Genomic DNA, 24,986 nt, shown 5'->3' on the forward strand with positions numbered 1-24,986 from the left:
TTTCACTGAAATGGGAACTGGGTCGAGGGGTTTCAGTCACACGCAGACCCGGAGACCCTGAGATTATTCTGTATACATGATGTGGAGGTGCCAGTGTTGGACTGGGGTGGACAAGTTCCAAAGTCACAGGACACCAGTTTAGAGTCCAACAGGTTTATTTGAAATCAGTGCTCCAAAGGCTTGTGATTTCAAATAAATTTAAAAGACATCTGGATGGGTATATGAACAGGAAGGGTTTGGAGGGATATGGGCCAGATGCTGACAGGTGGGACTAGATTGGGTTAGGATATCTGGTCAGCATGGGCGAGTTGGACTGAAGGGTCTCTTTACATGCTGTACGTCTCTACTACTCTAAACCTGCTGGAATATAACTTGGTGTTTTGTGACTTCCGAACTTATTTCGTATACAGCAGGTAAGATTAAAGAGAGATTGAGTAAAATTAAAGACAGAATAAATAACAAGAGGCTGTTGGCAAAAAAGTCAGAACCAAAGTGACACAAATTTCATAGAATTAGTAAATGACCCAGAGAGAGCATTGAGACAGAGCTTTGCTGTGATCTGGAACGTGCTGCCTGAAAGGACAATGGTACAATTGAACAGGAACATTCAGGAGGAGGCTGGATACTGAGGGCAAAGGGTGACGTGGGGAGGGCGAGTCTCCCCCCTCAGGCACTGAAAGGGAGCAGGTACATTGATGTAGGGTGGGACTTTGGCCCATCAGCGGGAGGATAGCCCAGTGATCCGGAAATGCCAACAGCTTGGTGGTGGAGATCCCAAAGAGAGGGACGTAGAGTAGGGAATGACTGATTGCTGGGAGGGAGGGGGTGGGCTGGTGCAGGGTGAGATATGAGAATAGTGGGGCCAGAGGTTAGGAAAGGAGGGGTGTCTACTCCCTTCAGGGCAGCGCACCCAACCCCTGTGTGTGTAGAACACCCCTCTCCCCACTCCCACCACACCACCCCCAACCCCTGTGTGTGTAGAACACCCCTCTCCCCACTCCCACCACACCACCCCCCCCACCTTTCTTCTGACATTTTAAAAGCACTTTTCACAAAAATAGGGGTGTCCACTCACACTGCACTGACCCTACTGACCGCATAATGGTGGGGTCATGATTGGTGGGAGGTGGGGGGTTGTGGAGGGGCATTCCCTTAATAATTTATGTAAGAATGGGTTGGGGGTGCTGTAGATTTCTGCCCCCCCACTTCCTCAGCATACCGGGGGGGGTGGGGGAGGGGGGTGGGAACTGTGATCAGGAAGTCACCTGACCAATTACAAATCATAGTGTTAGGTAAGGGGTAAATGTTGGGGTATGGGTGGGTTGCGTTTCGGTGGGTCGGTGTGGACTTGGTGGGCCGAAGGGCCTGTTTCCACACTGTAAGTAATCTAATCTAATCTAAATGCCTCTGCCCCCTCACCCCCTTCCCAACAAAACCATTCCAGGGGGGAGGGGGGTGGCGAATATAATGCAGCCCTTGCAGAGGAGGGGGAGGATTGCCAGGCTTTGTGGCAAGCGTCACATGAGAAGGGGGGAGTACGACAAATAGATTAGCACAGATTCAATGCACTGAATGGCCTCGCGAGGTCCTGTAGGAATGACTGGGCAGTGTTTCCAATAGCTCGGTCATTCATGGGGAATCAAGCTTTGGGCTTGAAGCTGGGACTGGGCTTGTCCATCAATCCTTGGCACCGAGGGCAGCATATCCAGGTTTTAATTCCAGTTTCCCATCATCTGGAGACTTTATTTCTGCACTCACCATGGAAAGGCCAGCTGTGTGCTGTATCGATTTTCAGTAAACCTTGAGCCACACAACACTGTGAGTTGATGGTGTTTTAGCTCAGTACAAGCCAGAAGGACGTTATTAAAATGAGAATCAGTGACTCTCGCTGCCCGCCCCCCACCTCCCTCAGCTGGACGGTTCCCATAGTCACGAGCTCCCCCAGAGGGAGGTTTCTCACACCTCTGCAAGGTTCAGGGTTACTCAATGTAGTGTTATTGGTGAGGCTGGTGGAGGGGAGTGGCTGGCTCTGGAGTGGGTATTGTGAGTAGGCCATTACATCAATGCCAGGTCTCTCTGTTGCACGTCCATTGTGGAGTTTGAGTGGTGGCAGCTGGCACTGTGTGGATTTTGACGCTCGGTATGACCCCACAGACCCTGATCCTCCTCACCCTGCTCTCCCTGAACTCCATCTGGGCTGAGGATGAGGTGATTAACAAGGGGGAAGGGGAGGAGAACCCGGACGACGAAGAGAAACAATTTGAAAAACCAAACTCCCTCAAAGGTAGGAATCATAGAAATTTACAGCTGGCCATTCTACCCACCATGCTGAATGCTGGCTCTTTGAATGTGCATGTGTTTAACTCCACATAGTTGCTTTATGTCTGTAACTCTGTCCTTCCTCATTATTAAGTTCCTTCTTTTAAAATTATTTTTGAAATAAGTTTCCGGCAGATGCCAACAAACACTCCATGAGTGATCAGCTGGAAGGATTAGAGAGGGCCAGTCAAGAGGAGATTCATGTCCAAGGATTGTATCGATAAATTCTTTCTGTCATGAGATGTTCAGTTTTGGTGTCACAGTGTTCAGAGCATCAGTAACTAGTTCATTAACCATTTGCTGCCTCAAACTCCAACTGATGAAACTCACAGAATGTGGACTGCTCTAGCTTTACCCTCGGATTCTGTGGGGAATGTGCTGTCTGCTCAGCCTTCACTCTGACACAGACTGGGTATCACAAACAGGCATCATTCACTGTCACCCGGTGAATAACTGCCCAAGTCACAGAGCAACCTGGAGGGATGGTCAAAACATTCAGCACAGTGCCAACATCGGCAATACAAATGCCAGGTGGTTGGTTCTCATTATGGGCAGAGAGATAGGGACAGGTTAACGGACTGGGCAACAAGGTGGCAGACTGAGTTTTTTAATTTATTCATTTTGTGGGATGTGGGCATCACTGGCTGGTCCCAGGATTTATGGACATCCCTAGTTGCCCCTTGAGAAGGTGGTGGTGAGCTGCCTTTTGAACCACTGCAGTCCACCTGCTGTGGGTTGACCCATGATGCCCTTTGGGAGAGAGTTCCAGGATATTGATCCAGGGACAGTGAAGGAACAGCGATATATTTCCAAGTCAGGATGGTGAGTGGCCTGGAGAGGAACTTGCAGATGTGGTGTTCCCATGTGTATGCTGTCCCTGTCCTTCCAGATGGAATTGGTCGTGGATTTGGAAGGAGGATCTTTGGTGAATTTCTTTGGAGCATTATTTTGGGAAGTGGGACATTAGTCCCTTGTTGTAAGAACAGAAAAGCAAAACATCTTTTAAAATGTGTGAAACTTGTAAATTTCTTGGGTTGATTCTTACATGGGAAATGAGTGGGTGCAGCCAATACTCAGCAGGGTAACTGGTACATTGATTTTCACTGGAACACAAACATAAAGAAGTCTTTCTTCTGAGTAGGGCTTTGAGGAGGCAGCAGGGGCAGTGTCAATCTCCAGGTCGAAGGAGATGCAGGGAAGGGTCATTAGGCTGGTCCCTGCAATGAGATGCCCAATGGGGACCAATTGGGTCAATATTCTTTGGAGTTCAGAAGAACAGGAGGTGATTTCAAGGAAAGGGGCTTAGGCAGGGTCAACACTGAAAGGACATCTCGGTGACAATACGGGACACAATCTCAGGTTAAAGTGGACAATCATTTTGGACTAAGATAGGAAAAGACTTGACTCAAAAGGTTTAATAGAATCCTTACACTGTTGAAGCAGACCATTCAGCCCAACAAGTCCACACTGATCCTCTGTTAAAATCCCCCCATCCTACCCTATCCCTGTAACTTTGCATCTGGCCTGCACATTCCTGGACACTATGGGCAATTTCCCACAGCCAATCCAACCTAACTGGCACAACTTTGGACTGTGGGAGGGAAGCAGAATGTCTGGAGGAAACCCATACATACGCGGGGAGAATGTGCAAACCGACAATCACCCAAAGTTGGCACTGAACCTAGGTTCCTGGCGCTTGTGAGGCAGCACTGAGCCACCCAAATATTTGGTAACCTTTCCTCCAATGGGCTGTGGAACATATTTAACACTGAGGATGGACCAATTTTTCAGAAAACATAAATCAGAGTGTTAGAAAGAGACCATGAAACTGAGAATCAATCACGATGTGATGAAAAGTTTGACAGGATTCATGGGGCTGAATGGCCTCCAGCTGCTCATGTTTCTTGTGTTCTTATACATTAATTGTTCCAACAAACCTTTATGGCATAAAACATTCAGCGGCCAAAGATCTTATAGTGTGTTCACCCACCTGGAACAATCTCCCCCTCGATCTCTACTCTGTAGCTAAGCCACTGGAGACACGCTGCCCGTGAGAAAGTTGCAAGAAGCTCACGAGTTATTGATTTCAAAGCTAATTATTCAACTGAAGTTGGCAACACAAAGGAAAAACAAATACCTGGCAGAAAGAGAGAGAGAAAGAGAGAGAGAGAGAGCAAGAAAGGTAAAGCAAGAAAGAAAGGACAGAGAAAGAGACAGAAATTGAAAAATTGCAGATATCAAGGAAGCTTGAAAGGTAGAAACGCTGTATAAATGGAACTGTAAACCTCTGAGCATTTCAAACTGTGAACATAATGAGAAAAAAGACAGCAGTCTAGAAGAGAGACATATTTGCATCCCCCCCCCCACTTTAAAGAACACACTGGGACAGGAGATAAAAGTGTGAGCTTTACCCTGATCCATGGCTGTTAGTAACCTAACATCCTAATGTGTCCTGGTGAGTGTCAAGGTCACAGCTTTGGGATTTGCCATTACACACTCCTGCACTGCAAAGAAAGGGGAAGGGCTCAGCACACTCTGTGAGCTACAACCAGCCATTGTTGAAATGGACCAGGCCAACTGGGATTTCAACCAACTTGTAAGGGTGAGAATCTCAGGACTGACTGTTTCATTACTAATGCTGATACTACAGCAACATCCATAGATACAGCGGCAATGTTCAACTACCCAGTCTTCATGGACAAGCAGAGATTGAACCTTTTTTAAAAACTTATTTTTGGACTTACTTCTTAGTCCCAATCTGTGTGTTCAGTTATTATTTCTTCTTGTGTTCACTGACTGTTAAACTCACTCTGATCTAACTCAGGAAAACTCAGTTCAATTGGCTTCTTTGTAGAATAAAACTTTGGTTTGTAAGAAAATATTAACAAGGGACTTATTTGTAAATGAACCTTGTTGGGATCTAACAAGGGAAGTGGCAGGTGAATAAAGAAGGGGCTGATTCTTTTTCCCCCACCCAGGAGGTATTCACGTTGGGTATTGTGTCTGGGGTATTGTGTCTGGGGTATTGTGTCTGGGGCTCACCCATAGACTGTTTGGTCCAAACTACAGCTCGTCCATGATTCAAATTCACAGGCAAAGTACACGGATTAGAGTGGGTCAATGTCAATTTCCAACCGATTTATTTGTTTGCAAACGCTTTCTTGCTTTTCTACATTATAAAGACAGCAGTCTTCAATGCCAGTGAGCTCCTAGAATTTTTGAGGATTTAGAACTTCTTTCCCTTAAACAGTTAAAAGATTCAGTGATGCACCTGCAACTTAAATTTCACCTGTAAGACAGAAACCTTGAAATTTTAAAAGTGGTAGATTATACAGTGCAAAGGATTGACAGGTGGACATTGGCGATGATGCAACGGAGAGATTAGTGGGCGAGAGATTAAAGTTGGTTTTGGTCAGCGAGTGCAGGGACCTCAGAAATAACCAAAGAGAAGATTTTCAACAGAAAGAGGAAGCCCCCACAGTAGACTATGTAGCAGAGTTCTGTGAGTGATTCTCGCAAGATCGCAAATGGGCCTGATATCAGATGAAAATCTCCCAGATAGTGACGAAACTAGCTGGGACTGAACCTGTTAGCAGGAGGCTTTGTGTTAGTGTTCTTCATGCTATCATAGAATCCCTACATGTGGAAGCAGGCCATTCGGTCCATTGAGTCCACACTGACCTTCTGAAAAGCAGCCTGCTTCGTCTCGCCCCTACCCTATCCCTGTAACTCTACATTTCCCATGGCTAACCCACTTAGCCTGCACTTTCCTGGTCACTATGGGCAATTTAATATGGCCAATCCATCCTGACCTACACATCTTTGGGTTATGGGAAGAAACCAGAACACCTGGAGGAAATCCACACAGACACGGTGAGAATATGCCAACTCTACAGAGAGTCTGGAATTGAACCTGAGACCCTGGCACTATAAGGCAGCAGTGCTAACCACTGAGCCACTGTGCCGTATATCAGGTGCGTACTTATAAATCTAGTTGCGTGGCTTGTACAGAATAGCCAAGGAGCTCAGCATCTGATCATATCAACAAAGAAAAAGCAATGGTTATGTCAGGTCAATGTGATAAAGCAACATTACCAGGGTCAGGAGGGAAAGCCTGGCCAACTGCTCTGACCTGGAGGATGTGAGTAGGAGCAAGGACAATTTGCAAAGACAAATGGGGCAGCACGGTGGCTCAGTGGTTAGCACTGCAGCCTCACAGCGCTAGGGACATGGGTTCGATTCCAGCCTTGGATGACTGTGTGGAGTTTGTGCATTCTCCCCGTGTCTGTGCGGGTTTGCTCTGGTTTCCTCACACAGTCCAAAGATATGCAAGTTAGGGTGGATTGGCCTACTTGCAGAACGTTTCAGAGAACATCTCCGGGATACAGGCAGGAAGCAACCCCACCAACCTGTGGCCAAACACTTTAACTCCCCCTCCCACTCCCCCAAAAACATGCAGGTTCTGGGTCCCCTCCACTGCCAAACCCTAACCTCCCACTGTCTCGATGAAGAACGGCTCATCTTCCATCTTGGGACCCTGAAACCACATGGGAACAATGTGGATTTTACCAGTTTCCTCAATTCTCTTGCCCCCCCCCCCACCCTATCCCAGATCCAACTTTCCACTGCCCTCTTGACCTGTCCTGCTTGTCCACCTTCCTTTCCAACTATCTGCTCCACCCTCCTCTCCAACCTATCACCTTCACCCCTACCTCCATCCACCTATCGCACTATTAGCTATCTTCCCCTCCAACCTCACCCCCCTCCGATTTATCTTTAGGCCCCCTTGGCGGACAAGCCTCATTCCTGATGAAGGGCTTATGCCTGAAACATCGATTCTCCTGCTCCTTGGATGTTGCCTGACCTGCTGTGCTTTTCCAGCACCACACTCTTGACACTGGTACCCAGCATCTGCAGCGCTCACTTTCTCAAAGTAACAAAACCAAATCATCCAACTCCCAGAGTGAACAGCATTAACCACGTCACAACTTATCATATATAACCAGAAACATATTCACTCCATTAAGCAGCTTAGAAGGTCACACTATGCCACCTCAGGGAGAAGGGTAAAGGATTGAGTCCCATCTAAAATAAATTCAATTGCCAGTACTGAGGGAGTGCCGCACTGTTGGAGGATCAGTGCTGAGGGAGTGCCGCACTGTCGGAGGTTAAAAATGTGTTGCTGGAAAAGCGCAGCAGGTCAGGCAGCATCAAAGGAGCAGGAGAATCGACATTTCGGGCATAAGCCCTTCTTCAGGAATGAGGAGGGTGTGCCAAGCAGACTAAGATAAAAGGTAGGGAGGAGGGACTTGGGGGAGGGGCGTTGGGAATATGATAGGTGGAAGGAGGTTAAGGTGAGGGGTGGGGGCGGCGAGGTCAGGAAGAAAATTGCAGGTCAAGAAGGCAGTGCTGACTATGAGGGTTGGGACTGAGAAAGGGTGGGGGGAGGGGAAATGAGGAAGCTGGAGAAATCTGCATTCATCCCTTGTGGTTGGAGGGTTCCTAGGCGGAAGATGAGGCGCTCTTCCTCCAGGCGTTGTGTTGCCATGGTCTGGCAATGGAGGAGGCCAAGAATGGCATGTCCTTGGCGGAGTGGAGGGGGAGTTAAAGTGTTCAGCCACGGGGCGGTTGGGTTGATTGGTGCAGGTGTCCCAGAGGTGTTCTCTGAAACGTTCCGCAAGTAGGCGGCCTGTCTCCCCAATGTAGAGGAGGCCACATCGGGTGCAGCGGATGCAATAAATGATGTGTGTCGGAGGGTCAGTGCCGAGGGAGCACCGCACTGTTGGAGGATCAGTGCAGAGGGAGTGGGCCCTGTCAGTGGATCAGTGCTGAAGGAGTGCCGCACTGTCGGAGGGTCAGTGCTGAGGGAGCACCGCACTGTCTGTCGGGGGCGGGGGGGCAGTGCTGAGGGAGTCCCATGTTATCAGAAGGATTGCTCTCCATCTGAATTGCCTAATTATGAGTGTTTTACAGATACACCCAGAAGAATATGGTACCTAAAAAATGTCTCGGCCACTGAAGATTTCATCAATGAGGCTTCAATTTGTGTCATTGGTTTTATCAAGGTTAGTGATACACTTCATTCCAACATAATCAATCTTAGTCCCTCTACGTTGTACCACACACCAGCCTCTCAGCACTGAGGGAGTGCCGCACTGTCGTAGGGTCAGTGCTGAGGGAGTGCCACACTGTCGGAGGGTTGGTGCTGAGGGAATGCCGCACTGTTGGAGGGTCAGTACTGAGGGAGTGCCGCACTGTCGGAGGGTCAGTGCAGAGGGAGTGCTGAACTGTTGGAGAGTCAGTACTGAGGGAAAGCTGCAGTGTCGGAGGGTCAGTGCTGAGGGAGTGCTGAACTGTTGGAGGGTCAGTGCTGAGGGAGTGCCGCACTGTCTAAGGGTCAGTGCTGAGGGAGTGCCCACTGTCGGAGGGTCAGTGCTGAGGGAGTGCTGCACTGTCGGAGGGTCAGTGCTGAGGTAGTGCCGCACTGTGAGAGGGTCAGTTCTGAGGGAGTGCCGGACTGTCGGAGGGTCAGTGCTGAGGGAGTGCCACACTATGAGAGGGTCAGTGCTGAGGGAGCGCTGCACTGTCGGAGGGTCAGTGCTGAGGGAGCGCCGCACTGTCGGAGGGTCAGTATTGAGAGAGTGCCACACTGTCGGAGATACAGTGCTGAGGGAGTGCCACAATGTCGGAATGTCAGTGCTGAGGGAGTGCCGCACTGTCGGAAGGTCAGTGCTGAGGGAGTGCCGCACTGTCGGAGGGTCAGTGCTGAGGGAGTGCTGCACTGTCGGAGGGTCAGTGCTGAGGGAGTGCTGCACTGTTGGAGGGTCAGTGCTGAGGGAGTGCCGTACTGTCAGAGGGTCAGTGCTGAGGGAGTGCCGTACTGTCAGAGGGTCAGTGCTGAGGGAGTGCTGCACTGTCGGAGGGTCAGTGCTGAGGGAGTGCCGCACTGTTGTAGGGTCATTGCTGAGGGAATGCTGCACTGTTGGAGGGTCAGTGCTGAGGGAGTGCCGCACTGTCGGAGGGTCAGTGCTGAGGGAGTGCCGCACTGTCGGAGGGTCAGTACAAGGGGCCATCTTTAAGGTGTGATGTGATAGTGATGCTTAGATTTCCAACTGAGATGTGTTTAAAATGCTCTCACTGGAAGAATAATGGGTATTTTCTACAGTAGCATGTGTCTCTCACCAGCAGTATGGGTGGAGATGGTCTTGCCGTTTGCCTGTTCCTGTTTGTGAGCTCCTGGGGTAAACTCCTCACCCAGTGACTCTCCGTAGTGGATCTTCATTGGCTCAGCCACGGGGCAGCCTGAGAGTTGCAGTGAAGGATGTGAGCTCCCATTCTGACCATTACCCTATGCACTCATGACTCTAGGGAGGGTAACTTGACAGAGTTTTACCATTTGTCCATCATTCCTGAGTGGTTCTGTGACATTTCTTCATCAACTGCTGCTTCTGTTTCATATTTGTTCCCTTAAACAGCAGCAGCTGCTATCTGGGAAAGCTGCTGTTCCCATTGAGCCTCACTACCACTCTCCAGACAGGGTTGTTCAGGATGGGGGTTGGGTGTGGTGGTGGTGCTGTCCAGTCCTGTTCCCATATTTGCTGGCTCTGAACGGCGAATGTTTTGGGATTGCTTCCTTCCTGAGTTTTCCTTTGGCCATTCTCTCAGGATCTGGAATCCGGTGATGCAATGACCTTCAATGACCTGGTTGACATCGTCAGGAATTTACCTTTCGCTATCACTTCGGACAGCGCCATCTGGGAGAAATACAACATCAGCCAGAACACCATCAGCCTCTTCAAGAAGGTAAGAGCCAATCCCAGGTTCAGCTCCAACAAAAGCAAACCCCACCTGAGCTTTTGTCACCCACCTCCAGCTCAGTCCAGCAGCAAACCCTGCTTCCTCCATCCCGAATTATTCCAGGGACATCAATCTGTCTCTGTTCTAGACCTCCATGCTCATCAATTCCCTATCTCCCCTCCCTTCCCCCGCTAACATCTTCCCCTTCTCTTTCTTCCTGAATTTGATATTGATTTCACTTACGACTGTCTTTTTATCTATGCACCCCCCACCACTGCCCCCAGGGATTTTGATCCTGCCCCAAGTAGTTTTCTTGTTTAAGTACACAGACTGGAACAGTGGCCATCTACAATCATCTTTCCAGGCTGTATATCTCCAAGACTTGCCGTTCAAACTTTAACACAAACTTCTCCTCAGAAACAGAGAGTTGGTTACAAGGTGGTTCAGATGTGATTATTTTCTCTCAGTTTGCTGTTTAATCTTGGACTCTGACCTGTGTCTCTGAGCAAATTCGCCTCCTGATCTGACGATATTTTAGTTCAGGCCGTCATGTCACTAACAGCCCCACCAAGGCACTCCTTATGAAGTATGGAAATGCCATCTTCCCTTGTCCTGTCCCAACTCTTGCTCAACTCCCATGGACAGCCTGGGTCTGAGTCAGTTGGAAATGGGACCACAGTTGCTGAGGTAGCTCCAAAGTCCTGATCACTGGCTCATGACCTTGTTCAGCCTGGAAATGGGATGGATATTAGACGAGCAGAGACATTTCCTCAGGGCAGAAACTCCCGAATCAATCTGTTCAGAGACATTATTACACATCTCTGGAACAAGTGGGACTTGAATGTGGACCTCCTGGTTCAGAGGTAGATGCACTACCACTGTGCCACAAAAGCCCTCATCAGATGAAAATCATAGACTCCCTACAGTGTGGAAGCAGGCCTTTTGGCCCAGTGAGACCACATTCTTCTGCTAAAGAACATCCCACCCAGAGCCATTCCCCCACCCCCCTCCAATCCCTGTAACCCTGCATTTCCCAAGACTAACCCATGCAGCCTGCACATCCCTGGACACTATGGGCAATTTAGCATGGCCAATCCACCCTAACCTGCACATATTTGGACTATGGGAGGAAACCCACACAGACACGGGGAGAATGAGCAAAGTCCACACATACAGTCTCCCGAGGCTGGAATTGAATCTGGGCCCCTAGCACCATGAGGCAGGAGGGCTAACCACTAAGTCACCGTGCCACCCTAAAGCTTAGAATAAGCTTAGTCACAGCTGCGATGCCCTCTTTTGTTAAATAGCCTGTTGAGTGAGACTTTGAGCCACGGATGAAGGGAGGCTACTGGAATCCCTAGAATTGGAGCTCAGTGATGGGAGTGGCGGGGCAGGGAGGGGAGCTGGCTGGAAGCTGGGGATGGGAATGCGATTGTGAAAGCGTTGAACATGTTTTTCATTCTTTCTTGTAGTTTGACGAAGGGCGTGTGGACTTTCCGTTTAATGATGGGGAACTGGATCACGACCAAATCATTCCGTTTCTGCGACAGAATGAGATGCGCCTGGTCATTGAGTACAACCACCTGGTAATATCTTCATTGAGCTCCCAGCCCCCTACATTGAGAGGGTCGGAGTGGGAAGTGGGGGTGTGGTACATCACCCTGCAGCACGCTCAGCTCTTTAGGGGGGTAGAAACTCCAAGGCAGGAACAGGGATCACTGGACTGATATTGGGCAGAAATGGGAGGCTGGGAAAAGAAACTATAACAAGAGGAACACAATGAAAGCAATTAATTTTGGTTTGATGCCAGTGAGATCTCAGATAAGGATTGACTCCCAGTGGGGAATCCCCAGGATTGTGTAAGTGGGAAGAATTGGAGGCTGTGATTGGGTGGAAAGTTATTCTTTAATGGAGGGGTTCAGACGGGCCAATGACATTCCTGGTCCATTTAGAACCTGTGAAGATAAACCTGTCAGGAAATTAATCTTAAATTTCCTGGGATCCAGAAGATACTGAACTCCCAGGGGAGGGGAATTCCTTGCCACTGAAGGGTTTAGAAGATGAGAAAGGTTATACAGTCAGCTAAAGACAAAACTTAGAACACAAACAAAACATGCTGGAGAACCTCAGCAGGTCTGGCAGCATCTGTGGAGGGAGAGAGAGAGAGAGATAATGTTTTGGGCCGAGTGACCCTTCCTCAGGACTATCTGATTGGTTATTGGAAGATGGGAAATTCTGGTGATGGGCAGGTCAGGCAGCCAATGGTGGGAGAGAGGAGGTGAGAGGTCCCAGGGATAAACCTCATGCACCTCAGGTTTGGGACAAGTTGGGCACCATTGACCAGGAGCCTAAACACCTCCCAACCCCACCCCAATCCAGCCAGGCCCACCTTAATGAATCTCATCCACGTCAGCTGGAGGCCATTCATCCCCTCGAACCTGCTCTACCATTCCATCATCCAACTGTGTCTCACATTCTCTCTCTTTGATCTTTTTAGCCCTAAGAGTTGTAACTAACTCCCCCTTGAGAACACTTTGGCCTCAACCACTTCCCCGATAGTAGAACATAGAACATTACACCATTACAAGCCCTTCGGCCCACGATGTGTTGAACATGATGCCAAATTAAACTCATCCCTTTTGCCTGCCCTTCGTCCATATCCCTCCATTTCTTGCATATTCATATGCTTATCTAGAGGTTTCTTAAACATTGCTATCATCCCTAATTCCACCACCCATCCCTAGCAGCACATTCCTGACTCCTACCATTCTCTGTGTAAAAAACTCGTCCCTCACATCTCCTTTGAATTTTCTCCTTCTCACCTTAAATGCATATCCCCTAGTACTAGACATTTCAACTCTGGAAAAAAGATTCTGACTGTCAAACCCATCAATGTATCCCTTAATTCTATAGACTTCTGTCAAGTCTCCTCTCAGCCTCCATTGCCCTAGACAAAACCCAATTTTTTCTAGCTTCTCCTTATAGCTCATACCCTCTAATCCAGGCAGCTTCCTCGTAAATCTCTTCTGCAGCCTCTCCAAAATCTCCACATCCTTCCTGTAATGTGGCAACCAGAATTGAACACACTATTCTAAGTGTGGCCTAACCAAAGTCTTATAAAGCTGCAACATGGTATCCTGACTCTTGTACTCAATGCCCCAACCAAAAAGGCAAACACCTTCCTTATCACCGTATCTACTTGTGTGGCCTCTTTGAGGCTGCTATGGATTTGAACTCCCAGGGTCCTCTGTATTGAAAGTCACAGGCTCCCCACTCTCTGGGTGAAGATATTGCCTCATCTCAGTCCTACCCTGTATCCTTTAGACTGTTACCCCCTGGTTCTGGACTCCCTGTTCATCAGGAACATCCTTCCGGCACGTCTCCCTGTTGAGTCCTAGGTAAATCCAGCTCAGTCCAACTCAGACCAGCCAAGCCAAGATCTAAAGCTCTATGCTGCTTGACCTGCTGTGCACTTCCAGCACCACTCTAATCTTGACTCTAATCTCCAGCATCTGCAGTCCTCACTTTCGCCAAGATCCAAAGCTGCTGAAGGCTCACTGCCTGCACAGTGAACCATTGCCTGACTTCCCTGCTCAGGCATCATGTCTCCTCAGCATTCACATTGACTCTGAAGGCATCACATTTTCTGGAAACAAGCTCAAGCGCAAATTGACGTTGTTCCTCTCCTCTTTTCCTCAGGATGCCAGCCAGATCTTTAGGTCAGGAATTCCAATTCATCTCCTGCTCCTGGTGAGCAAGAGATCTGCACAATACAGACCGCTCTTGAAGCAGCTGAAAACCGTTGCCCCTGAGTTTCGGGGGAAGGTGAGTCACAAGATTCAGGGACACACACAATTTGGAAAAGATTGTAATCGAAGCAAAAACTGCAGATCTGAGATGTGAGCTTTCTCTGTACAAATTGATTGCTGCATTTCCTGCATCACAATGACATCTGCACTTCAATAATGTTTAACTGGTGTAAAATGCATTGGGATGTTCCATGGCTGTGGGAATATATTCTGCATTTTTATCAATATTTCATACAATCACAGAATCCATATAGTATGGAAGCAGGCCATTTGGTCTATTGAGTCCACACTGACTGTCCCACCCAACCTACACACCCCCCCCCCCCCTCACCATTTCTCTGTAACCCTGCATTTCTCATGGCTAATCCAGCTCGCTTGAACATTTAACCTCAGTTAGATAATACACAGCCTGCCTGTGTATTATCTAACAGCCTGGCAACGTGAAAAAAGGCGGAGTTAGGCCAGGAAAGGACAGTAAAAGCTGAAACTTGTCCCAGGTGGAGAGGGGGAGCTGAAATCCTACATTTCACCCACCCACACTCAGGGGCTGCTTTCTGGTTCTGACACCAGGGAGAGTGAGGTGGAGATGAGTCATTTGACCCTAATTTGTGCAGGAATCTAATAATTTTAATCCCATTGGGAACTTATACCCCACTTTGCCCAGTTAAACATTGGGGAGTGAGCTCCTGATCCAGATTTCCCAGAAACGGCAGGAACTGTTCCCAGCTGGGTACCTGTGAAGCCGAATGTTTTAGGCTCAGTGTGATAAGGGCACAGGGGAATGTTACACAGAGACTCTGCTGTCTTAGCTACTGCACTGTAATTACTGTAATTCCTCAGAGTGGGTGATGGGGGCAGGGAAATCCTTTCTTTTTATTCAGTCATAGGATGTAAACATTGCCAGCCAGGCCAGTTTTTATTGGCCATTCCTAATTGCCCAGAGGGCAGCTAAGAGTCAACCACATTGCTGTGGGTTTGGAGTCACATGTAGGCCAGACCAGGTAAGGACGGCAGATTCTTACCCCAAAGGCATTAGTGAACCAGTCAGGGTTTTCCGACGATCAAAAAACAATGGTTTCTGGATTAATAGTCAAGTGAAAAAGTACTGAGCGACCACCTCCGCAGCAGTGTGGATAGCAGTTTAGTGCAACTCACACTGGCCAGTTACTGGGAGAATGACAAAAGTGATGCACCCATGGAAGGTTCTTGTTCAAAGTCAGTTCTGAGACACAATGACTCCTCTCCTCTCTCGCAGGTGATCTTTATCCTGGTTGACACAGATGTGAAAGGAAACAGCCGTGTGAGCTCATATTTCAAAGTTAAGGAAGTCGAATATCCATCCCTCTGTCTTTTTCATGTGGCGACAGAGGCTGTGGCTGTGATGAAAGCCAGTAATATCAGCTCGGACTCCTTACGGGAATTCTGCACCAACTTCATGGAAGGGAAAGATACGGTGAGAGATATTCATTAACACATGGCATGGGCCTTCCTTCTGCCTCACTCTCTCTGATCTGCCCCTTATTCCAATATCCTGTATATTGCCCATTACCATCGCTTCACTATTCATCCCCACCCTTTAAGCTCCCTGGGTCTGAATGTCTGCAATGCCCTCCCAAAGACTCTCCTCTGCCTGATTCTCTTTGACCCCTTCATCCAACCTTTTGGTCTCCTTCCCAATATCTCCAAATTTCAAATTTAATATTGATCTTGCTTTTTCTGCATCTTCTTTGCAGGCGTAACTTTGTATGCTCTGATCTGCCTGTACTGCATGCAAAGCGAGACTTTTCACTGTACTGAGGTGCATATGGCAATAATAAATCAAATCAAATTTGTTGGTAACAAAAACAGAAATTGTGGAAAAGCTCAGCCGGTCTGGAAGCACCTGTGAAGAAAGATCAAAGTTAACGTTTTGGATCAGGTGACCCTTCCTGAGAACACTGAGGAACGGTGTTCCGAGGAAGAGTCACTCACCTGAAATGTTAACTCTGATTTCTCTCCATGGATGCTGCCAGACCTGCTGAGCTTTTCCATCAATTTCTGTTAGTGTGTCTGATTTCCAACATCGGCAGTTCTTCCATTTTTTTAGCAAACATTTTTGTGATGTTTGATCTTTTTTCCTAATGATACACCTTGAGAGATTTTACCATGACACTCCTACAACCATATTGTCAAACTGTGAAATTATGTCAAAGACTCTAGAGAAATGCTGGTTGCCAGGGTCCCCCCTATATACCCCACCAGATTATCCCACACCCTCACTGCAGCAATTTGTACTGCAGCCTGCAGAGGGCACTCACACCTCAGTTCATAAAGTGAAGGGAATCCAGTCAGCAACTGCCCCAACCTTCAAACACTCTGAGGACAGGGACGGACAAGGTTAGATACAGAGTAAAGCTCTCTCTACACTGTCCCCATCAAACACTCCCAGGATAGGAACAGACAAGGGTAGATACAGAGTAAAGCTCCCTCTACATTGTCCCCCTTCAAACACTCCCAGGATAGGGGCAGCACAGGATTAGATACAGAATAAAGCTCCCTCTACACTGTCCCCCATCAAACACTCCCAGGACAGGGACAGGCAAGATTAGATACAGAGTAAAGCTTCCTCTACACTGTCCCCCATCAAACACTCCCAGGACAGGGATAGCACAGAGTTAGATAAAATGTAAAGCTCTCTCCACACTGTCCCCATCAAATACTTCCCGGACAGGGACAGCATAGGGTTAGATACAGAATAAAGCTCTGTTTATTCCTAAAATGCTTAGTCCCTGAAAACCTCCCCAAATCCATTTCAATCCCTGCTGTCAGCAGTATGAAAGCTGAATATTTTGAGTAGTATTTACTGTGTTGGGTTATTTTTGGTGTTTGTGATTGCTGAAATCTGGGTTGAGATTTATTAAGTCGTGTGTACACAGCCCAGGTGTCAGAGAGGAAGTTTCTGTCTAACTCACTGTGACAGACAATTCACTGAGATCATGCTGGAGACTGATGGTGACCTCAGATGACCCAGGATTGTAGACACGGATGTTGATCATGTTGTCCATTCCAATCAAAATTCACTTTACCTGAAACTGAGTGTCATTTATTGTTGTGTAACTCTCCTATAAAGCTTTGAGGTCAGTTGGAAAGTGCACAATTCATAACTAGACAGAGATAATCCTGCACAGGGTGGACATGGAGAAGATGTTTCCTCTGGTAGGAGAGACTAGGACCCGAGGGCACAACCTTAGAGTGAAGGGACAACCCTTTAGGACTGAGAATGAGGAGGAATTTCTTCAGCCAGAGGATGGGGAATCTGTGGAACATATTGCCACAGAGGGCTGTGGAGGCCAAGCTGTTGAGTGTATTTGAGACAGTGATAGATAGTTTCTTGATCAGTGGGGAAAAGGCAGGAATAACACATCAGTCATGATCGAATGGTGGGAGCAGAATTGATGGGCTGAATGGCCTACTTCTGCTCCTACATCTTATGGTTGTATGGATTAACTGTGGATAAAAAGTGTAGGTTGAACATTATTACTACCTTGCCTGTGATAAATGCCCTGCTTCACTTCCCCAGGGTATCGGTCACCTGAGTTAGATATATCCACAACTCCCCACAGTCTCTCTGTCTGGTGAAAAATCTGTGTACCTGCAAATCCGGTCAGACAGGCCTAGCCGCGATGCTGACAGTTGAATAGCCCGCTGCTCATACCTGGACTAATTGTGTGTCTGAAGATGCAGTTAAATGGGGTGATAATACTGTACGCTAGGGGGAGAAAGTGAGGACTGCAGATGCTGGAGATCAGAGAGTGTGGTGCTGGAGAATTGATGTTTTGGGCATAAGCATTCCTGATGAAGGGCTTCCTCAGCACCATACTATCGACTGTACACTAGGGGGAGTCAGTGATTCCAGGAGGACAGAAAATGTAAGGGCTGAGAGACAGAAAATCACACTCAGTGTGTCAATCATATGTTTTATTCAGGTGCTCAATTCTTGTCCATTTTTCAATGGTCACATTCATTTCTAAGCCAGCATTGAAACTGTTTTTGTTAAGGTTTGAAAATTGAAAAATGTAAACATTTCCCTGTCACAGTGTAGTAACAGATGTTGACCAGTAAGCAGCACTGTGTGGGGAGTATCTTATCCACAGTCATGTCGAATCTAAAATAAATTTATATTCATGGCCTTCCCGCTGGAGCGTTGAGTGACAATCTGACCAAAGGAAGAGTGAGTGAAGTGGTTCTCTCCAATCAGTAAACTTCGAGACAGAGATTGTCAGTTTCTCACCTGCCTTTCCGATCGAAGCCGGTGCAGTTGATCCACATTGTTTGCCAAGTTCTGATTGAATCAGGATGTCATGGCTTGTGTTCAATAAACAGCAGAGTGTGGCATCCACACAGTGTGGCCATTCCACCTCTGGGTCAAAGGTACCCAGACCTCACTCCATAACCGCATTCCTCTTCCCATCTGCTACAGTATGGCATCTGTATTGCTATTCCCACAAGCTGTTTTCTTGAGCAGCCCTTATGTGAGCATAACAAAAACTCTGATTTCTCTCCACAGATGCTGCCAGACCTGCTGAGCTTTTCCGGCAATTGCTATTTTTGTTCCCTATCCGACTGGGATCTTTTACTCCTGTCTCAGATAAACCGTGGATCCTCTCTCCAATCTCAGTGTTTTTACATATACTAGAAATGGAACGATATAGGGAACATTAGCATCACTCCTGTCCTAAGGGTGAAATGTTAACTTGTGAGGTCCAGAGTGTGTCACAGTATCTCTGATCAAGTCAATTTAAAAATACTTCCAGTTTGTCAGGGTAGATGGAGATGAATTGTTTCTGCTGGTGATGAGGAAGGGGGGTCTGCATTGTTTAAAATCAGTTCGGGTGACCTCAGACTATAAATCCTTAGGTTTTGTAAGGGTTGTTAGAAAACTTGAACTGTCCCACCCTCAGCAGAATTGTGGAAGCTAAGATCTGTTGATGCTTTGGAAATAAAAAGTTGACAGGAGGGATGTGCAACAAAGTTAGCTAAATGGATTTTAGGTAGAGACCAGCCATAATCTAATTAGAAGCAGAAAGGGGAAGAAAGAGAGAGAGAAAGTAGACTGAGCCAGAATGGAGTGAGAGGAAGAGAGGTGATTGAGAGAGAGAGAAAGCAAGAGGAAATTGAGAGAAAGGACACAGAGAGAAAGCGAGACAGTGAAGAAAAAGAGTGAGACAGAAACAGAGAAAGGAGTGTGTGGAGCCAGGAACAGAAACACAGGGAAAAGCCTGAGAAAGGGAGAGACAAAGAGAATTTAAACTGTTACTGATGGCTGAAACTTATTTTTCTCTTCTTCAGAGCACTATCAAACCACCGAGACCTCCGTCTGAAGAGCTGTAGCTAATCGGGAGTGGATGTTGTTTTGTTTGCATTTTCCTACATTACCATCACAGCAAAATAAAGCAATATGATTCACTGCGGAATAAATGGTTAATGATCTCACACAGACATCAGCATCAAAAACAAAATGTAACCAGTCATGCAACTGCTATAGAATAATTCCAGCAATCTTAACCTTTTCGCTGTATCTAACTCCGTGCTGTCCCAGTCCTGGGAGTGTTTGATGGGGGACAGCGCAGAGGGAGCTTTACTCTGTATCTAACCCCGTGCTGTCCCAGTCCTGGGAGTGTTTGATGGGGGACAGCGTAGAGGGAGCTTTATTCTGTATCTAACCTCATGCTGTCCCTGTCCTGGGAATGTTTGAAGGGGGACAGTGTAGAGGTAGCTTTACTCTGTATCTAACCAGTGTGGTCCCTATCCTGGGACAGTTTGAAAGGGGACAGTGTAGATGGAGCATTACTCTGCATTTAACACCGTGCTGCCCCTGTCCTGGGGGTGTTTGATGGGGGACAGTGTAGATGGAGTTTTACTCTGTATCTAATCCAGTGCTGTCCTTGTCCTGGGAATGTTTGATGGGGACAGAGTCGAGGGAGGAATACTCTGTATCTAAACCCGTGCTGTCCCTGTCCTGGGAGAATTTGAAAGGGGACAGTGTAGATGGAGCATTACTCTGCATCTAACCCTGTGCTGACCCTGTCCTGGGAGTGTTTGATAGGGGACAGTGTAGAGACAGCTTTACTGTGTATCTAACACCGTGCTATCCCTATCGGGGGAGTGTTTGAAGGGGACAGTGTTGAGGGAGCATTACTCTGTATCTAACCCCATGCTGTCCTTGTCCTAGGAGTGTTTGATAGGGGACAGCATAGAGGGAGCTTTATTCTGTATCTAACCTCATGTTATCCCTTTCCCTGGAGTGTTTGATAGGGGACAGTGTAGAGAAAGCTTTACTCTGTATCTAACAAGGTGCTACCCATATCGGAGGAATGTTTGAAGGGGACAGTGTTGAGGGAGCATTACTCTGTATCTAACCCCATGCTGTCCTTGTCCTGGGAGTGTTTGATAGGGGACAGTGTAGAGGGAGCTTTATTCTGATCTAACCCCGTGTTTTCCCTTTCCCTGGAATGTTTGATGTGGGACAGTGTTGGGGGAGGGGGTTTATTTGTATTTAATCTGATGTTGTCCCTGTCCCTGGGAGTGTTTGATGGGGGACACTGTAGGTGGAGCTTTACTCTGTATCTAACCCAGTGTTGTCCCTTTCCCTCGTGTGTTTGATGGTTGACAGTGTAGAGGGAACTTTACTCTGTATCTAACATTGTGCTGTGCCTATCAGGGGAGTGTTTGATGGGGGACAGTGCAGAAACAGCTTTACTCTGTATCTAACACCGTGCTGTCCCTATCGGGGAAGTGTTTGAAGGGGACATGTTGAAGGAGCATTACTCTGTATCGAACACCGTGCTGTCCCTATCAGGGGAGTGTTTGAAAGGGAGTGTTGAAGGAGCATTACTCTGTATCGAACACCATGCTGTCCCTATCGGGGAAGTGTTTGAAGGGGACAGTGTTGAAGGAGCATTACTCTGTATCGAACACCGTGCTGTCCCTATCGGGGAAGTGTTTGAAGGGGACAGTGTTGAAGGAGCATTACTCTGTATCGAACACCGTGCTGTACCTATCGGGGAAGTGTTTGAAGGGGACAGTGTTGAAGGAGCATTACTCTGTATCTAACACCGTGCTGTCCCTATCGGGGAAGTGTTTGAAGGGGACAGCGTTGAAGGAGCATTACTCTGTATCGAACACCGTGCTGTACCTATCGGGGGAGTGTTTGAAAGGGACAGTGTTGAAGGAGCATTACTCTGTATCGAACACCGTGCTGTGCCTATCGGGGGAGTGTTTGAAAGGGACAGTGTTGAAGGAGCATTACTCTGTATCGAACACCGTGCTGTACCTATCGGGGAAGTGTTTGAAGGGGACAGTGTTGAAGGAGCATTACTCTGTATCTAACACCGTGCTGTCCCTATCGGGGAAGTGTTTGAAGGGGACAGTGTTGAAGGAGCATTACTCTGTATCGAACACCGTGCTGTCCCTATCGGGGGAGTGTTTGATAGGGGACAGTGTTGAAGGAGCATTACTCTGTATCTAACACCGTGCTGTACCTATCGGGGGAGTGTTTGAAGGGGACAGTGTTGAAGGAGCATTACTCTGTATCGAACACCGTGCTGTCCCTATCGGGGGAGTGTTTGAAGGGGACAGTGTTGAAGGAGCATTACTCTGTATCTAACACCGTGCTGTCCCTATCGGGGGAGTGTTTGAAAGGGACAGTGTTGAAGGAGCATTACTCTGTATCTAACACCGTGCTGTCCCTATCGGGGGAGTGTTTGAAAGGGACAGTGTTGAAGGAGCATTACTCTGTATCTAACACCGTGCTGTCCCTATCGGGGAAGTGTTTGAAAGGGACAGTGTTGAAGGAGCATTACTCTGTATCTAACACCGTGCTGTACCTATCGGGGGAGTGTTTGATAGGGGACAGTGTTGAAGGAGCATTACTCTGTATCGAACACCGTGCTGTCCCTATCGGGGGAGTGTTTGAAGGGGACAGTGTTGAAGGAGCATTACTCTGTATCGAACACCGTGCTGTCCCTATCGGGGGAGTGTTTGAAGGGGACAGTGTTGAAGGAGCATTACTCTGTATCTAACACCATGCTGTCCCTATCGGGGGAGTGTTTGAAAGGGACAGTGTTGAAGGAGCATTACTCTGTATCGAACACCGTGCTGTACCTATCGGGGGAGTGTTTGAAAGGGACAGTGTTGAAGGAGCATTACTCTGTATCTAACACCGTGCTGTCCCTATCGGGGAAGTGTTTGAAAGGGACAGTGTTGAAGGAGCATTACTCTGTATCTAACACCGTGCTGTCCCTATCGGGGGAGTGTTTGATAGGGGACAGTGTTGAAGGAGCATTACTCTGTATCTAACACCGTGCTGTCCCTATCGGGGAAGTGTTTGAAGGGGACAGTGTTGAAGGAGCATTACTCTGTATCTAACACCGTGCTGTCCCTATCGGGGAAGTGTTTGAAAGGGACAGTGTTGAAGGAGCATTACTCTGTATCGAACACCGTGCTGTACCTATCGGGGGAGTGTTTGAAGGGGACAGTGTTGAAGGAGCATTACTCTGTATCTAACACCGTGCTGTCCCTATCGGGGGAGTGTTTGAAAGGGACAGTGTTGAAGGAGCATTACTCTGTATCTAACACCGTGCTGTACCTATCGGGGGAGTGTTTGATAGGGGACAGTGTTGAAGGAGCATTACTCTGTATCGAACACCGTGCTGTCCCTATCGGGGGAGTGTTTGATAGGGGACAGTGTTGAAGGAGCATTACTCTGTATCGAACACCGTGCTGTCCCTATCGGGGGAGTGTTTGATAGGGGACAGTGTTGAAGGAGCATTACTCTGTATCGAACACCGTGCTGTACCTATCGGGGAAGTGTTTGAAAGGGACAGTGTTGAAGGAGCATTACTCTGTATCGAACACCGTGCTGTACCTATCGGGGAAGTGTTTGAAAGGGACAGTGTTGAAGGAGCATTACTCTGTATCTAACACCGTGCTGTACCTATCGGGGAAGTGTTTGAAAGGGACAGTGTTGAAGGAGCATTACTCTGTATCTAACACCGTGCTGTCCCTATCAGGGGAGTGTTTGAAGGGGATGGTAAATTAATGGTAAAATGTAATGTTGACACTCCTCACCAACTTACATCCAATCAGGAGCTGGATACCTATTTGTGGAAATGCTTTCGAATTCTAACTTAGTGAAATGATCAGAAATCACTTCAGGATGTCACCATGTTGGAAAAGGGCATTCCCTCCTATTCCCACTGTCTATCTGCTCACTGCTGTAGTCCCTGCCCTGGATAGGAGCTTGCTCCTGACCATCAACATAAATCATGCCGGAATGACAGTCATACAACAATCAATGAGCTTGCTTCTGATCCCTGTCCAGGAACACCATGGGCTAGAGGCATAGAGTCGCACAGAAAAGGCCCTTCTGTCCATCGAGTCTGCACCTATCTACCATACTAGCCCCACTTTCCCACACTAAGCCCCTAGTCCTGACTGTTATAACACCGCAAGTGGCTCATCCAAGGACTGTTTAAAAGTTGTGAGGTTTCCCGCATCAAACCTGTCCCAGGCAGTGCATTCCAGACCCACACCACCGTCTGTGTGAAACGATCCTCAAATCCCCCTCTAAATCTTCTGCCTTTCAGTTTATAATGATGTCCCCTTGTTATTGCCTCTTTACCTAAGAGAAACAGCTGCTCCTATCCAGCCTGTCCATGTCCCTCATAATCTTACACATCTCTATCAGGTCCTCCTCACCCTTCTCTGTTCTAAAGAAAACAAATCGAGCTCATCCAGCCTGTCTTCATCGCTGTAATGCTCCATCCCAGGCAACATCCTGGGGAATCTTCTCTGCACCCCCTCCAGTACAATCACATCCTTCCGACAGTATGGTGACCAGAACTGCACACAATACTCCTGCTGTAGCTTCACCAAAGTCTGTACAGCTCCAACATAACCTCCTTATTCCTTTAATCTACATCATGACTGAGAGAGGCAAGTGTCCTATCTGCTGTCTTAACTCCCCATCCAATCTGACCTGCCACCTTCAGGGATCTCTGGACCAATACTCCAAGATCATGCTGAGCTTTCTGGTGCCATGCCATACATTGAGCAGCCCCTTGACTTACATTTCTTTAAGTTAATTCCATCTGCTACTAATCTGCCCATCTGACCAATCGGTGTATATCCTCCTGTAACCGAACACCTTCCTCTGCATTGTCAACCACCTGGACAGTCTGTGTCATCCATATCAGCACTTCCCCTACACCCCTCCACACACTGACACCTGCACACACAGCCAGTCACACACCCACACATACTCACAGGCACGCATTCTTATCTTCATTGTTTATACGTATCACAAAAATAACATTACATACATTAACATATTTACTTGGGGTTGTGAGGGGGAGATTAGCCTGGCTTCCTGCTCCTGGTCACTGTCTGTGCTCTGACTCAGTGGAGACATTCGGCCACACACAGGTTCTGCTGCAGCTTAACCCTGACCCCCCCCCTCCAAGGGTGCTGCTTCCTGGGGACAAATCTCGGGGCGAGAGGCCGGGGGTCAGCAGCAGACACAAGGTGAGACACCCAGTGAGTGCTACAAGAGAAGGAGCTGAAAGATGGATGTGGTAAAAGTGTCCCTTTGTGCTCTAGACAGAGGTATTTGTTGGAATGTTAACTCTGAGCTGAACACAGGGATATGGCAGTGTCCCCTTCACTGATCTCAGTCTATGATAATCTTCCGAGTAATTGTGTTCCTGAACATAACCAGATTTATTGTTTGGAAAATTAAGCTGCTACAAAAGATGAATTAACTCGCTACAGAGCCTCAACCCCCCAGTTAATGGCAGCCTTTAAGTGGAATCAGGGTTATCAGCCAGTAAACTGTTCCATGTCCCAGGGATTTCGCAGACTCGCTGCTGACTCCTTGCTGATCTCAGATGAAAGCTGCACTCACGGTCGCTTTGTACATTTTCCATTCTTTTCACCAATTGTTAACCATTCCATTCCTAAACCACAACCTCTTCTCCAAAACGTTCCTCATTTGTTTTCCTTTACATCTCTCCTTCCCTACCA

The 24,986-nt window shown here is 47.8% G+C and overlaps 1 protein-coding gene across 1 annotated transcript; it reads left to right on the forward strand.

Annotated features, from left to right (window-relative positions):
* The first annotated feature begins 1,342 nt into the window (after window positions 1-1,342).
* On the forward strand, window positions 1,343-19,371 carry LOC140489411 (endoplasmic reticulum resident protein 27). Its single transcript, XM_072588939.1, has 7 exons — window positions 1,343-2,284; window positions 8,293-8,384; window positions 9,985-10,122; window positions 11,589-11,702; window positions 13,816-13,941; window positions 15,181-15,378; window positions 19,254-19,371. Exons 1-7 carry the CDS (start codon window positions 2,143-2,145, stop codon window positions 19,293-19,295), a joined length of 852 nt encoding a protein of 283 aa, XP_072445040.1. The 5' UTR covers window positions 1,343-2,142; the 3' UTR covers window positions 19,296-19,371.
* The last annotated feature ends 5,615 nt before the right edge of the window (window positions 19,372-24,986 follow it).

This window comes from Chiloscyllium punctatum, chromosome 18, assembly GCF_047496795.1.
Source record: "Chiloscyllium punctatum isolate Juve2018m chromosome 18, sChiPun1.3, whole genome shotgun sequence".
NCBI lineage: Eukaryota > Metazoa > Chordata > Chondrichthyes > Orectolobiformes > Hemiscylliidae > Chiloscyllium > Chiloscyllium punctatum.